Raw genomic sequence first — 12,516 nt, 5'->3', positions numbered from 1 at the left:
CACACACACACACATATATTATTTATTTTTTTCTTTGAGGGTTCCACCCCCTCCCAGTGTCAGACTGAGGATTTCATCCTTCCTGCTGTGCATCAAATACGCCCCCTACTGGCTGACAAAGGATGCTACATGCTATAAAAAAAGTGAAGACCTACCCCCTGTGTGTCAGCTTTCATTTCTCATGTAGGTCTAGTTGTGTAAACCTCTGGTGGCTGAAACTTGATTAAAAGTAAATACATTTTTCAATATGGGCTGGTTGCTCATGTGCCCTTAATATCACACACTGGGATTTCTCATGTGTGTTTACCTGTTCATACAAGGCTCCCTTTTAGCTGATATAAACTGAGCCATTCAGCAACAAGACTTTCCCCCTCATAAACAAACAGAAGAGATAAAAACCAATGTTGACCAATCACCATCTCATTACAGGTTACTATTTAGGACATGCATACTTCACATCATGTATTAACCAAAAGTTCCATGCCCCATAAATTAAAACTGTCACACAGTCTATACCTCCCTCCTCTCCTTCATATTCTCAGCAGCATGTAAACAAGTCTCTGTTAACTGAGACACTAAAGCCTATTGTATCCTTGTCTAGCTGTGTCTTTCAGTCAGCTACAGTTACACTGATTACTGGAAAATAGTTGGAGGCAAATGTGTGTTTACAAATTAGCCATGACAACAAACAAAATCAGAGGACATGTTGTTGTAAGGATGCTCGGCTAATGGACTCTGATGCCTCTCATTAGACACTGGTGTAACTGGGCTATCTGTCTGTCCTTCCAGCTATGTACCATACATGACGTTGTCAGTCAACAAGGAAACAGAAAATGGAAGACATAAACATACAGCTTATGTCACTGCTCTAGGCGGCTACTGTAACACTAACTGGACGCTTCCTCTGGTTTTAATAGACAACGCAGCGGTATTCATTTCTGAATCTATGAGCACTGGAACTGCAACACTGACATATAGAAAGTGCGCCCGCAGACAGTGAATCTAGTTGGAACTGCGCAGCGAATAAATACATTTAGTTGACCAATTTTTAAAAAGTTGCCGATAAGCGACATTATTATAAACAGTGGTGGAATGTTACATGTTAGGCCCACTAGCTATATTAGCTATACCTATATTATTATTATTATTATTATTATTACACTACGATCGTTTTCCATTTTTTGCTAACCGTACTTTATACTTCCACTCCACTACATTCCAGAGGAAAATATATTTTAATTGAGTTCATACCTATGGCCTAAAGTTATTACTTTTATAAAATGTAAGCGTATTGTTATAGATGAACTGTCCAGCAGTGTATTAAATTGTTAAACTTATCTCTACCTAGGCCTATAAGTTAATGAATCTATAATAATATTCCAGGAATATAATTAATCTAACTCTTTGAATGTGGCCCTTTTACATAATGCCTGCTGCGACTTGTGTTAAAGGGGAGCTGAATATAAACTATTAACTTTGGAATTTCAGATTTTACCATTGCACTTAAAAAATGAAATGAGTTAGAGCACAATAGGCCTCTGCATACTCACTAGTCTATTATATCGATATTAAAGTGATACAAAAATACAGTAAAGTATACAAGGTCACTCTGAATAGTCTCTGTAGACTCGCTGTAAGTCATAATATAAATGATTATACAATTATTGAATGAATTGACATAGCCCTATTTTAACCCTTATGTCTTTGTATGAATTATTAGGTAATGGGGTGCAGTGAAAAAACTAATTGATTTGACAAATGGGTGTTTGTGAATGGCCTCCACGCAGAGAGCCTGCGATGCAACTAATTTATTTCTCATCAAGCGAGATTTCTGACTTTGAATTTCATCCTCCGGTAATGGATTGGACACGCAGATTCAGTGTCGCGTTTAAAGCAAGGGCCGAGGTATGCATCCTGACTTTCTCTGTTTTCCATTTGCTCTCTGTTTTTTTTTTTTTTTTTTGGCTGTAATATCCAATTTCAATAAGATCAATGACACTCCCAAATCGTCACGTTCGTCAGCGTAAAGACTGATGGTTTCTCCCTTTGAGGAATAAGTGCGTACAAATGGGAGAAACGCAAACAAATATTAACTGTGACTAACACAGCCTAAAAGTTCATCCTTCAGTGTATTATTCCTAAAACTGCTGAAAACATGTATAATGTCCACGTGTTAACAGTGGCCTATTCATGTTGTTTTCGCCTCAAGCCTGCAAAAGCCCACAACCTCTCATTTCATGATCATTTGGCCTGAATTGAGACTCAAATAATTACAGCTACAGTCTCATTAAGCCATTCCTTAAAGCTTATCTGTTCATTACCAATGTAAAAGGCTCAAACACAAACTCACATTTCCCCTCTCTTTGAAGCCATGTCAGGACAACTTGCAGGATCCATCCATTTCTAAGCGTGATTATAATCTTCTGCCTGGAGACAATGCCATCTTCCTTAGCAGGTGAAAGCCCCCCCGTTAGCCCTGCTTATTTTAAAGCCAGCGTCCACCCATTGTGCCCGCGCGTTTTTCACAGCAAAGTCAACATTTGAAGTGCGCTTTTATCCAAAGCGGCTAAAAAGAGGCGAATGTTAATTGAAGCCGACTTAGCCTGTGGGACATCTCTTCCCTGCGTAAATTAAGGTGAAAGACAAGGACTCCGGTGGGCCCCCCCGACGGGCCCACCCGTTATTGCTCCGTAGCCCATAGGTGAGTGGGTTGGGACATGAAAGGGCTGATCAGGTGCTGGGGGTGCTTTTCAGCTTTGGTTTTGCAGGAGTCACAGGAAGATTAAGGGGCTTTTCCTTGCAGACGCTGAAACTGCAACTGCATGGTTTTCCTCATCGGCCTGGGCCTCGCATTTAATCACAAATAAATATTTAACAATTTTCTTTAGTCTTTAGTCTTAGTCTTAGATACTGTACCTTGATTGCCTATGGATACATGAGGTCAAACCCCCACCTGGTCGACGTGAGGAAGGGTTGACCCCGCTGCTGCTCTGTGTCCGACAACAATAGTAAAATAAAATGAAATGAAATGAATTAAATTTGAATAAGGCCAAAAATCTTTGTACATTTTTCTTCCTCTCGCGCACTGGTGAAAAGGATCAACTTTGATGCTAAAATGGTGAGTGGCCTTTCTTCAGATGATGGACAGTGAAGGAAAACGAGCTTTTGTCTGATTTCAGAGCAGGAGCGGAACCATTGCTTCAGTGATTGATTAGGGACCAAAGGAGGCTGTGACCCACGATACTCAGCGCCTGAAACAGAGAGAGAGAGAGGGCCAAAAACGAAACATAATTCTTTTTTTCTTTTTGTGAGGTGACAATATTGATTATTAGACATTTGGGGATGGAAATACACCCACTTCTCTCAGTGGCACAGAGCTAGACTGGCTTTACGGCCGCCCTGGCGTCGTATCCTGCTGTGGCGCACGTCCCCCTTCAGACTGTTCTCGGCTGGCTGGTGCTCAGTCTGAAAACCACAATAAATTCCTTGAGGTGCACACACTTTAGCACCATTTGTGTCATATATGAGGCCATGGGGTGGAAACAAATTAGGGGTCGTGTGCGATAGCACGCATTAAACTGTACAGATGCTGTTACGCACAGTTTGGTGATATCTTTTTTTTTGGTATTGAGTTTTGCGTAAAGATCTGCAAAGGAAAAAGTCACAAGTTAGGGCTTTGTCAGGTTGGGCTACTGTTGTTTGGTTTTATAACATTTAGCCGAAAGGAAAGGAATGTCAGGAACACTGGGCTGGGTAAAATCTAAAAATATACAACACAATTACCTATATGAGAAATAAGGAGCGCAAATAGAGAGCGTCAGTCATCACTGAGTACGGTCGAGAAAAGGTGGCTGGAAGTTTTGGTGTCAAATGATAGATCCATATGGAGCCATGGTCAGTGAGGTCAAATATAATGCAACAAAATAATCCGAATGCAATGCAATACAGCAGCCCAGCAATAATGATAGTGTACTGTATCATTCTGAGGCTGTGCTTAGTGCGGGTGCTATGTTGGACTGAATGTGCTTTTAAAAAATATTTTGTCCACCTCATTTAAATAAAAAAATAAGAACTATGCCTCAAACTAAAGCTGTTGCCTGTTGCATTAGACTGCATTACACGGTTGGGATTCTGTGAGTGAGGGCATGTCAGTAGTCAGTACAGTACGTTTCTTACCTTGGCTTTATGTATTAACCTAATTCTATTCTGTATTCATTTTCCAAGATTATAAAAAGATGAATTGACACTAATTTACTTGGGACAGCTCCCACCGGGACCACACCACAACAGTTTGGTGACCTGCTAATCACTGATCAAATGAATCACACCGTTCATCGCTGCACTGTCATCCCGCTATTCACTCAACACATGAGCATATTGCGAGACGTTTCGGTGGTCAAACAGCACTCGCACAGTCTCTGCCATAGCTTTGGCTTGAGTGAATTGACGCCCCGTACTGTGCTGTGACGGCGTCTCTGATAGGACCAAAGTTTCCCGCCTCAGCCAATCCTCGCGCCCCGCCGCGCAGCGAGTCTACCCTCTCCACCAATCACAGCCGGGAGCGCTGACGGCAGGGAGAGAAGAGCTCCGCTACTTTTGACGGTCTCCCCTCACTTTGAACCGGTGTCAACAAACAACAACAACAATATTTTCGTCCTAGCTGCACCGCCTTGGCAACCACATGTCCAACAGCCTCGGTACTGGCGAATTAAACCCGAGGAGACTGAGACACGAGCTCTTTCTAACATCCACAAATCCAGTTTTCTTCTTTGTTTTTGGTCGTCACAGTTGACTCCTCAGAGGGTTGTGGCTGTCCCGGGACACTGGTGCTTGGCTGTAGCCCGGGTGAGGCTAACCCCTAACCGAGGCTAACCGAGGCTAACCTTCCAGGCTCCCACACGGGCGAAAGGGACGGTTTCCACGACGTCCTCCGGCTGTAAACTCGGCGTCGGAGCGGCAGCAGCCTCCCCGTTAGGAGGAGGTATCTGCAGTCACTGGGGTGCTGGAGCTATGACTGCATTGGCGGGGTCAATACCCAGGATGATGCGACCCACGCTGGCTCAGAACTACCCCCGCAGTGGTTTCCCTCTGGAAGGTAAAGCGTCACACTGCCAGAGGGAAGGTTACAGCCCGGGATGTTGACGGGAGATGTTTGGTTGTCAGTGTTAGTTAGTCTAAAAAGTCTCCGTTGCTTTTATTTTGCCCCAAAACTCAGCTTAGAAACACAACGGCTGCACAGTAATAAGACATAAGCGTTTTAAAGAATTACAGCTCATTTTATTTGAGTGGTAGCTGAACTCACATATTTAGAATATATTCATTATTTTTATCGCTACCCTGGTAGCTTATTTTACTGTTTTTTTCCTCTAAAAATGTTGGTATAATTTTGAGCAAACTTGTTTAGAGACAATGTGAAATAATTATGCTATTAACATGATATTTTGTATTTGTTTTAAGGGATAATTATTCTATATCTATAAGTTATTGCCTAAAATGTAATAAGCTAAGCGTGTATTGCCTCTTTTGGAGCGTTAAATAAAGCAGCTGCTTCATGCTATAATATCCTGTTATTGGTGTGTTCAGTTGCGTTTGGGGTCACTTCAGACTTCTCGTGGTGTTTAGCCTGTAACAGCACGGACCGGATCACTTTAATGACAAGTTGCTCTCATATTTGATTCAAATGTAGTGTCGACCCCGTTGGGACAAGGCCGAGTGAACCAGCTCGGAGGAGTTTTCATAAATGGCAGACCCTTGCCCAACCACATCCGACATAAAATCGTGGAGATGGCCCACCACGGCATCAGGCCGTGTGTCATCTCCCGACAGCTCCGGGTCTCCCACGGCTGTGTGTCCAAAATCCTGTGCCGGTACCAGGAGACCGGCTCCATCAGACCCGGGGCCATCGGTGGCAGCAAACCCAAGGTAGACGAAGCAGATCAGAGGCTCATGTATTAACACTTGTATTCAAATATGTCAGTCATTTGAATAGGAATCCATCCACACTGAATGCTTAACTCTTACAGAGAATATTAACTTGTTGATGTATTTAAAGTTATACAGGCAATGTATGCATTGGGCCCCAAGGGCCACAACAAAGTGAATAAACACTGCCACTTTTCTGACCTTTGAAGCAGGGAACAACGCCGGACGTAGAGAAGAGAATAGAAGAATACAAGCGGGAAAACCCGGGTATGTTTAGCTGGGAGATTCGGGATAAATTACTGAAGGATGGGATATGTGACCGCAACAACGTTCCTTCAGGTAAAAAAGGGCAGAAATGAATGAATTTACACATTATTATTTTTATTATTTTTGTTATTATTATAGGCTACATTTTATTTTATTTTTCATTTTTTCCTTAATATCCTGCAAATTTTAACTTCGACCACAAGAGTTTTACAGCCTAATCGAGGAAGTATTTTTTATTAGTATTTTATTTATTAAAAGTAATAAAACCTTTCCCTCTTGAACATCTGACAAATCTATATACTTTTACTACTTCAATTTTCTAACTCTTATTTGTTTCACAATAATAATTAAATTAATAATACTTTGTCTTTAAAAAAAACAAACAAAAAAAAAATATTTTTATTATTGTAATTTCCACTTCTTTGATCCGAACTTTTGCAGTGAGCTCCATCAGTCGCATCATGCGGAGTAAGTTCGGGGGAAAAGGCGACGAAGAGGAGGATGAAGATGAAATCGAGAAGAAAGAGATGGAGGACAACGACCGGAGGGCCAAACACAGCATCGAAGGCATCTTGGGAGACAGATGTAAGTGAGCTGCTGGAGTTATTGTGGCTGATGTGGAAGAAAAATAGTTGGCACTTACTTCACTTTATGGGCTTATCTTTTTCATATCAGTGACCCACACACACATTAGAGCCCAGTGGAATCCTGTTAGATCAGATATCACCTCACTGACTCCATATGGGAGGACTTTTAATTTAGCATTCAGTTGCTGAACTGTCTGTTTGAGCTGTACTTTGGAAAATATTATTATAGGGAAAGTGAAAACTTAACAGGCTGTCTATTCACATAATCTCTCTAATTGGGATATTTTCCAGTGAATTAAATTACAGAGGAGCACAATCCCATTTTGCAGGGTGACCTCCTCAAGAAATCTGTGAATCCTGAGTCTCCACGCTTTCAACCTGTTGATTGCTTTTGGGCTTAAAGGAGATTGGGTTTATTTAGTCGTATAACTGGCCTCCATGTGAAGTTTTAGCATGCTGTAAAGTTGTTGGCTGGGGGTGGAGAGTGCGTGTCGTCCTTTGTTAGGAATTCTTTATCGACCATATCTCTCCTGCTAATGCTTTTCCCATGAGGCCATACCGTAAATCAAACAGCAGGTGATGGCTCTGTGCGGGAAAAGGAGAGTGTGTGCACTGTGTGTGTGTGTGTGTTCAGCAGTTGGTTTTAAAGCATGTGTGGATGATGTTACAGCAAGTCGATGCACATATATTAAACACTGTTTTATTTTTGTGGATTAGCAATTTACAAACACAGGCCATTCACAGGATTCACCCAGCATATTTAAGTATAATGCCTCAATAAATTATGGAAACAGTTCACATTTCTCCTGGGCCGTCGCTTGGCTGTTTGTTTATAGTTGGCTATTATTTAATGCAACACATCGATTTTTATTAGTGTTTCAAACGGCAGCGTCCACTGTAAAAAGTGACCACCTGGACAAGCTCGGATATTCCGTCTCACATTTACTCCAAAGAGCTTTTGTTTTTTACTAAATAATTCAAAAATAATTCAAACCACCTAGATAGATTGTTTTCAGTGCAGTTTAAGTTGAGGATTTAAATTAGGTTTTAAATTTAGTTTTTCAAAGTAATTTGCATGAGAAACAAGTTTAATCATTTTTAAGAAAACAACTCTGTTAAAGATGGACATTTTTACAGTTTAGGCCCAAGACATTTTTTGGGTGAAAACTGGATAATGCGGCACCGGATGTGTTGCAGGCCAAGGAATAAAACATGACACACTTTGTTCATTGCCCTCATTGCAGTGTGACACACAGTAGCCTAATTGGAGATGTGGGAGCGGTCTGGGCTCGTTGCTCTCATTAGCCCGCTGCACTCTCTCACTACGTCATTACGGTGGAAATTCGTCACGCCTGGCTCCTCGTTTAATCCAAATTATTACAAACTCCATATTGGACAGGCGACATCTTCTCTTTAACACATTTGGATAACTGTGGCCTGGCCGGTGAGTTTGTGTCGTTGTAGAAACCAAACTGAGCCGATAATGTGCTTGCCACCCTTTACTCTAAGTTAAATATTTTTCTTTTCGCCATGAAAAACGGAATTATACTTTTCAGTCCAGCCCATTGGCTCGGTGTGTGACAGCTAGAGTGAAATGGGGATGGCTAATTCCTGGGTAAAACACTGGAGGTGATGGTAGGTCCGTCTCGTCTAACTTTAGAGCTGGCGATGTTGTTACTAAAATTTAGAAATTCCTATTAAATATTTCATGCTGTGCCACTTAATAAGCTTGCCACTTAATAATACACCATTCATCTCTATAACACCAGAGACTAAACGGCCCCCAAAATGAGTCGTTCAACAGTTTCCATCCCTTCTCTTCCCACTGTTTAAAACAGTTTAAGTGTCAATATTTAGCCCTGTGTTTCCCTGTTTGCTTGTCTCCATCACTGAAACAGGGGAGGAGAGATAAAGGACTCTAGTCTGAGGAGACAAAATGTCCCCCAGATGAGTTGATCAAACATTTGTTCAACGGTTTCCAACTCCTCACAAAGACACGCCTCGCGCGCACAACGGGACGCTCAGGGATGAACTTGGGAGACAAAGGCGCGAGAGTCTATTTGAGGCTCACGCTTGGGCTGCGCGCGGACAAAAGGCCAGCTTGGAAACAGCTTTGGCCGCCGCTAAAGAAGAAGGCAACCTGTTTATAATTCAGTCGGAGAAAAGGGAGGGGAGAGGAGAGCTTCTCCACAGAAAAGCCCGACAAAACACACTATGAGGCCGCAATGAAGGATGAATTATTCAGGGAGCGCTCCAGCATGGTTTAGAGGGCCCGTTCACCGAGAGAAAATGGCCGTTTTCACCTACAAAATGTTTCCTTTTGGGGTCGGCTAAAGAAGCCGACTGCCATTCAGAATGACAATGAGGCCTCTGAAATCCCCTCACGTATTGCCCAAGGATGCGTGCTCGCCCCCAAAACACGTGTGCGCGCACAAATAGCCTACTATTAAACAATTACCCTTGATTTAAGATGAGCCCTTTCCAAAGTGACACAATGTGGGAAGCGCCATGTGTTGATAAAGGCGCATGTTTCCTGAGTGAATTTCCTGAACATTTTAGAGGAAGAGAAAGTTCAAAAGAAGTCAGTAAGAAACATTTTAAATGCCAACACAAGCTAGAATTCCGACTCTCTGCTGCTCTTTATATAAGTTATACATACATTTAGCGGAGTTTATTTGTTTTTTTCTGACTTCAGTGAGCTTTGAATAACTTTCTCTCTGTCTTGTTGCACTTGTAATTCAGTTTAATTCACTGTAAAACAGAAAAGGCAACATTGTCCGATTCTGCAGCTTTTGATGAAGTCTAATTGCTGTGTGTCATAATATTCCGACTGTAATTGGTCAGCAAAACAAAGTGGCCTTCTCCGCCTTGAAGGATGACGCTAATAATACCGAGACGTCTCCAGCCTCTAACTCATGATCTATTATTGATTCTTTGATGATTCCCGGCCTTGCCCCCTCGAACATTAATAATGTCCTCTAAATGATGTCGATATTGTGCTATGTCACATTTAATGACGGAGGGAGTGTATTAAAGAGTGTTTTGGGTGAATGGGGACCAATGTTCTCCCCGGAGAGCCCCGCTCTGGCCCGGAGCGCAGCTTCACAATGGGGGCCCCGGCCACCCGTCCGTGCGCAGCGCAGCGCTCGACTCCGAAAGCTCAACCCCCCCCTCCTCCCTTTCGTCCCCCTCCTTCCTCACCACTTGCTCCCCAAATCTCTTCAAGCAGATTAAATCGACTCTTTTATTTCATCTCACTTTCATCTGGAGAGCAACGCCGCCCCTCTCCCTCTGTTTCCTACTCTTTCTCTCTGTTTCTCTCAGCCTGCGGCGCACAGCTCGCTTCTTATCTGGGCTGCATCCTTGTCCGGAGCGCACAAAACACAGCCAGTCCACTTTCCTAAAGTTTCTAATTGAGTTCTTGACGAACCTTTTGCGGTTTCATTATAAATCTATATATAATTTAAAAATGTCATGGTTAAAAATTGATTGCAGTAACTAAATCTGATAAGTAGCAACGCCTAATTTAAATATTTTGTATTAGTTAAGATCAGCCATCACCTCTATTTTTATACTTATGAGTCTGCATTGGAACAACATATCTTTTGACTTTTCAATACAAGACATCTCATAGTCAGTTAGTTAATATATATTATCAGCTAATGAAATAACACCAAACTATCAACGTAACACCAGTTTTATACCTTATCAGATGAATTATATTCAAACCCAAACATTAAGCCCCGTTTTTCTATGACCTGCTCTCTTTTCTCATTATCATTAACTGAACTAATCTTGAATGGCAACTTTAAAGCAGTAATACTTAGGTGGGCCTTAGGTGAGGTATTTAGAAAAGTTCCCTACACTATGTGTACACAGCCTGTTGCTCAGATTATTGAATGGTTATAATTAAAATGTAATCTAAAGGCTTATCTTTTGACATAGAAATCTAAATTAAACCACATGTTCTTCCAAATCCCCATGCAATAAGCAAATATAAGTTAAAACAGAAAGAAATTCATACTCAAAAATCTCCACCCCCTCTCCATTTTCTATCAAATCTTTATATATTTGGCAGTAAGGCTGGCCCTCCAGGCCTGTTGCTGGGCTGTAGTAATTAACCCTGGAGACAAAGTTAATGATTAAAACAGTCCCCGCCTCCTCCCTCCTCCTGCTTCACATTTTCACAGTGTATCTTTTAGAGCCCATACTTCGTTAGGTGAAATTAGCCAGATAATACAGAGGAGCCTTGTTGAGGGCCGATACATTTCCATTTAGGCCAGCCCTGTGTGCGCACACACATACACACAACCACATGCATAGACACACGTACACACACACACACACACATTCCACTCTGCAATGCAAACAGTCAAAGGGATAACTTTATTTGGTGAAAGGGGATCCTGGAAAGGGCTAATTGAATAAGCCCGGGATCTTTGAAAAACCCCTACCATGGTGAGCGCAGTCATCATGTCATAATTAGGTTTATTGAGGCGCATTCCTTCAATCTGCCTCCATTCCCCCGGGCTCATTGTATCCAAGGCCCAGGCCAATGGCTGGGGGACAAAAGGGAACCGTGAGCAGACAATACATGAAAGAGCCATAAAGATTTAGCTGGCTTTGTCACAGAAACGGAGTGGGACTTTGTTTGTGTAAATAATGCGAGTGAATGAAGAACTTGGGTTTCTCTGCCACTTTGGGGTGAAGGATGGCGTGCTGCAAATGTAATATGTGTAGGCACACACTGGATCAGTGCCAGGGCAGAGGAGAGGAGGAGAGGAACGAGAGGATGGAGGGAAGAGGAGAGGGAACAGAATGGGGTTGGATGTGTTTGGTGTGTGATGATGGTGTTTGCAGAATGATTGGAGTTTTTTAACATCAGCTGTAGTTATCTTAAGATCAGTGAAACTACACTCAAGTGTGTGTTAAGTGTTTGCTGTCTTTTTCAAAGATAAAAAGTGACTTTTTAACAATTGTTCCAGTTGCACATATTTTATTATTTTTATATATTTTTACACACTAAATGAATAATCAGTGAGTTCAATTGTTGTTGGATTCTACAGTTTTCCATGGAAGAAGGAGCTTGACATGACTTATTCAATATGCAAGGCTTTAGGGCACAGTGGGCTGGAAATCAGAGATAGAATAAATTGGCACCTCTATGTACTCTATGTTCAATCAATTTTTGATAGAATTTTGAGATACTGAAGGATTCGCACTCCTTTTTAGGATATTAAACATGATATTTCATTTGAATGATTTCAGTAAGTTATAATGCTGAACCAATTAGTCAATTAATCAATTAACAATAATTAAATAAGAATAACAGGCACACATTTTGGTAATGGATTGCTCGTTTAGTTCAGTTTTTAGGCAAAAATGCCCTAAATTCTCCCATTTTAGCTTCTCCAGTGTGAGGATTTTGTGTTTTTTTCTGTTGATAACTTTGCTTTTTGGGCTTGCACTTTTTAATCTGCCTTTTTGAAAAACATTTTCTAACATTTCATAGACCACTGATCAATAAATCAAGAAGATAATCAGCAGATTAATTGATAATGAAAATAATCTTTAATAAGCAGTTGCTGTCTCATCATATCTGACAAAAGCAGAAGCAATAAGCTCTCGATGGATCTTAGAATAGCTGTTGGCTATTACTGGCCTGAGCCAAGTGTCTGGTGAAGAGGGCTCTGTCTGTCTGTTGAAAGAATGAATGTGTCACTCAGTGAGTCCCTGGGCA

The 12,516-nt window shown here is 41.6% G+C and overlaps 1 protein-coding gene across 4 annotated transcripts in view; it reads left to right on the top strand.

Annotated features, from left to right (window-relative positions):
* Positions 1-4,612: 4,612 nt before the first annotated feature.
* Positions 4,613-12,516, top strand: part of LOC118341886 (paired box protein Pax-3-like) — a 26,126-nt gene continuing 18,222 nt past the window's right edge. For 2 of the 4 annotated variants that reach the window (XM_035680291.1, XM_035680292.1), the window contains exons 1-4: positions 4,613-5,095; positions 5,687-5,922; positions 6,132-6,189; positions 6,631-6,774. In XM_035680291.1, the coding sequence (XP_035536184.1) occupies positions 5,011-5,095; positions 5,687-5,922; positions 6,132-6,189; positions 6,631-6,774 (523 nt within the window). In that variant the 5' untranslated portion in view covers positions 4,613-5,010. Of the gene's footprint in view, positions 5,096-5,686; positions 5,923-6,131; positions 6,262-6,630; positions 6,775-12,516 lie in introns of all 4 variants that reach the window. The other 2 variants (XM_035680289.1, XM_035680290.1) reach the window with 1 other exon arrangement.

This window comes from Morone saxatilis, unplaced genomic scaffold, assembly GCF_004916995.1.
Source record: "Morone saxatilis isolate NCDOM2014 unplaced genomic scaffold, NCSU_SB_2.0 Contig8, whole genome shotgun sequence".
NCBI classification, from domain to species: domain Eukaryota; kingdom Metazoa; phylum Chordata; class Actinopteri; family Moronidae; genus Morone; species Morone saxatilis.
Note: the sequence above shows the minus strand (reverse complement) of the source record. Positions and strands in the feature narration are given on the sequence as shown.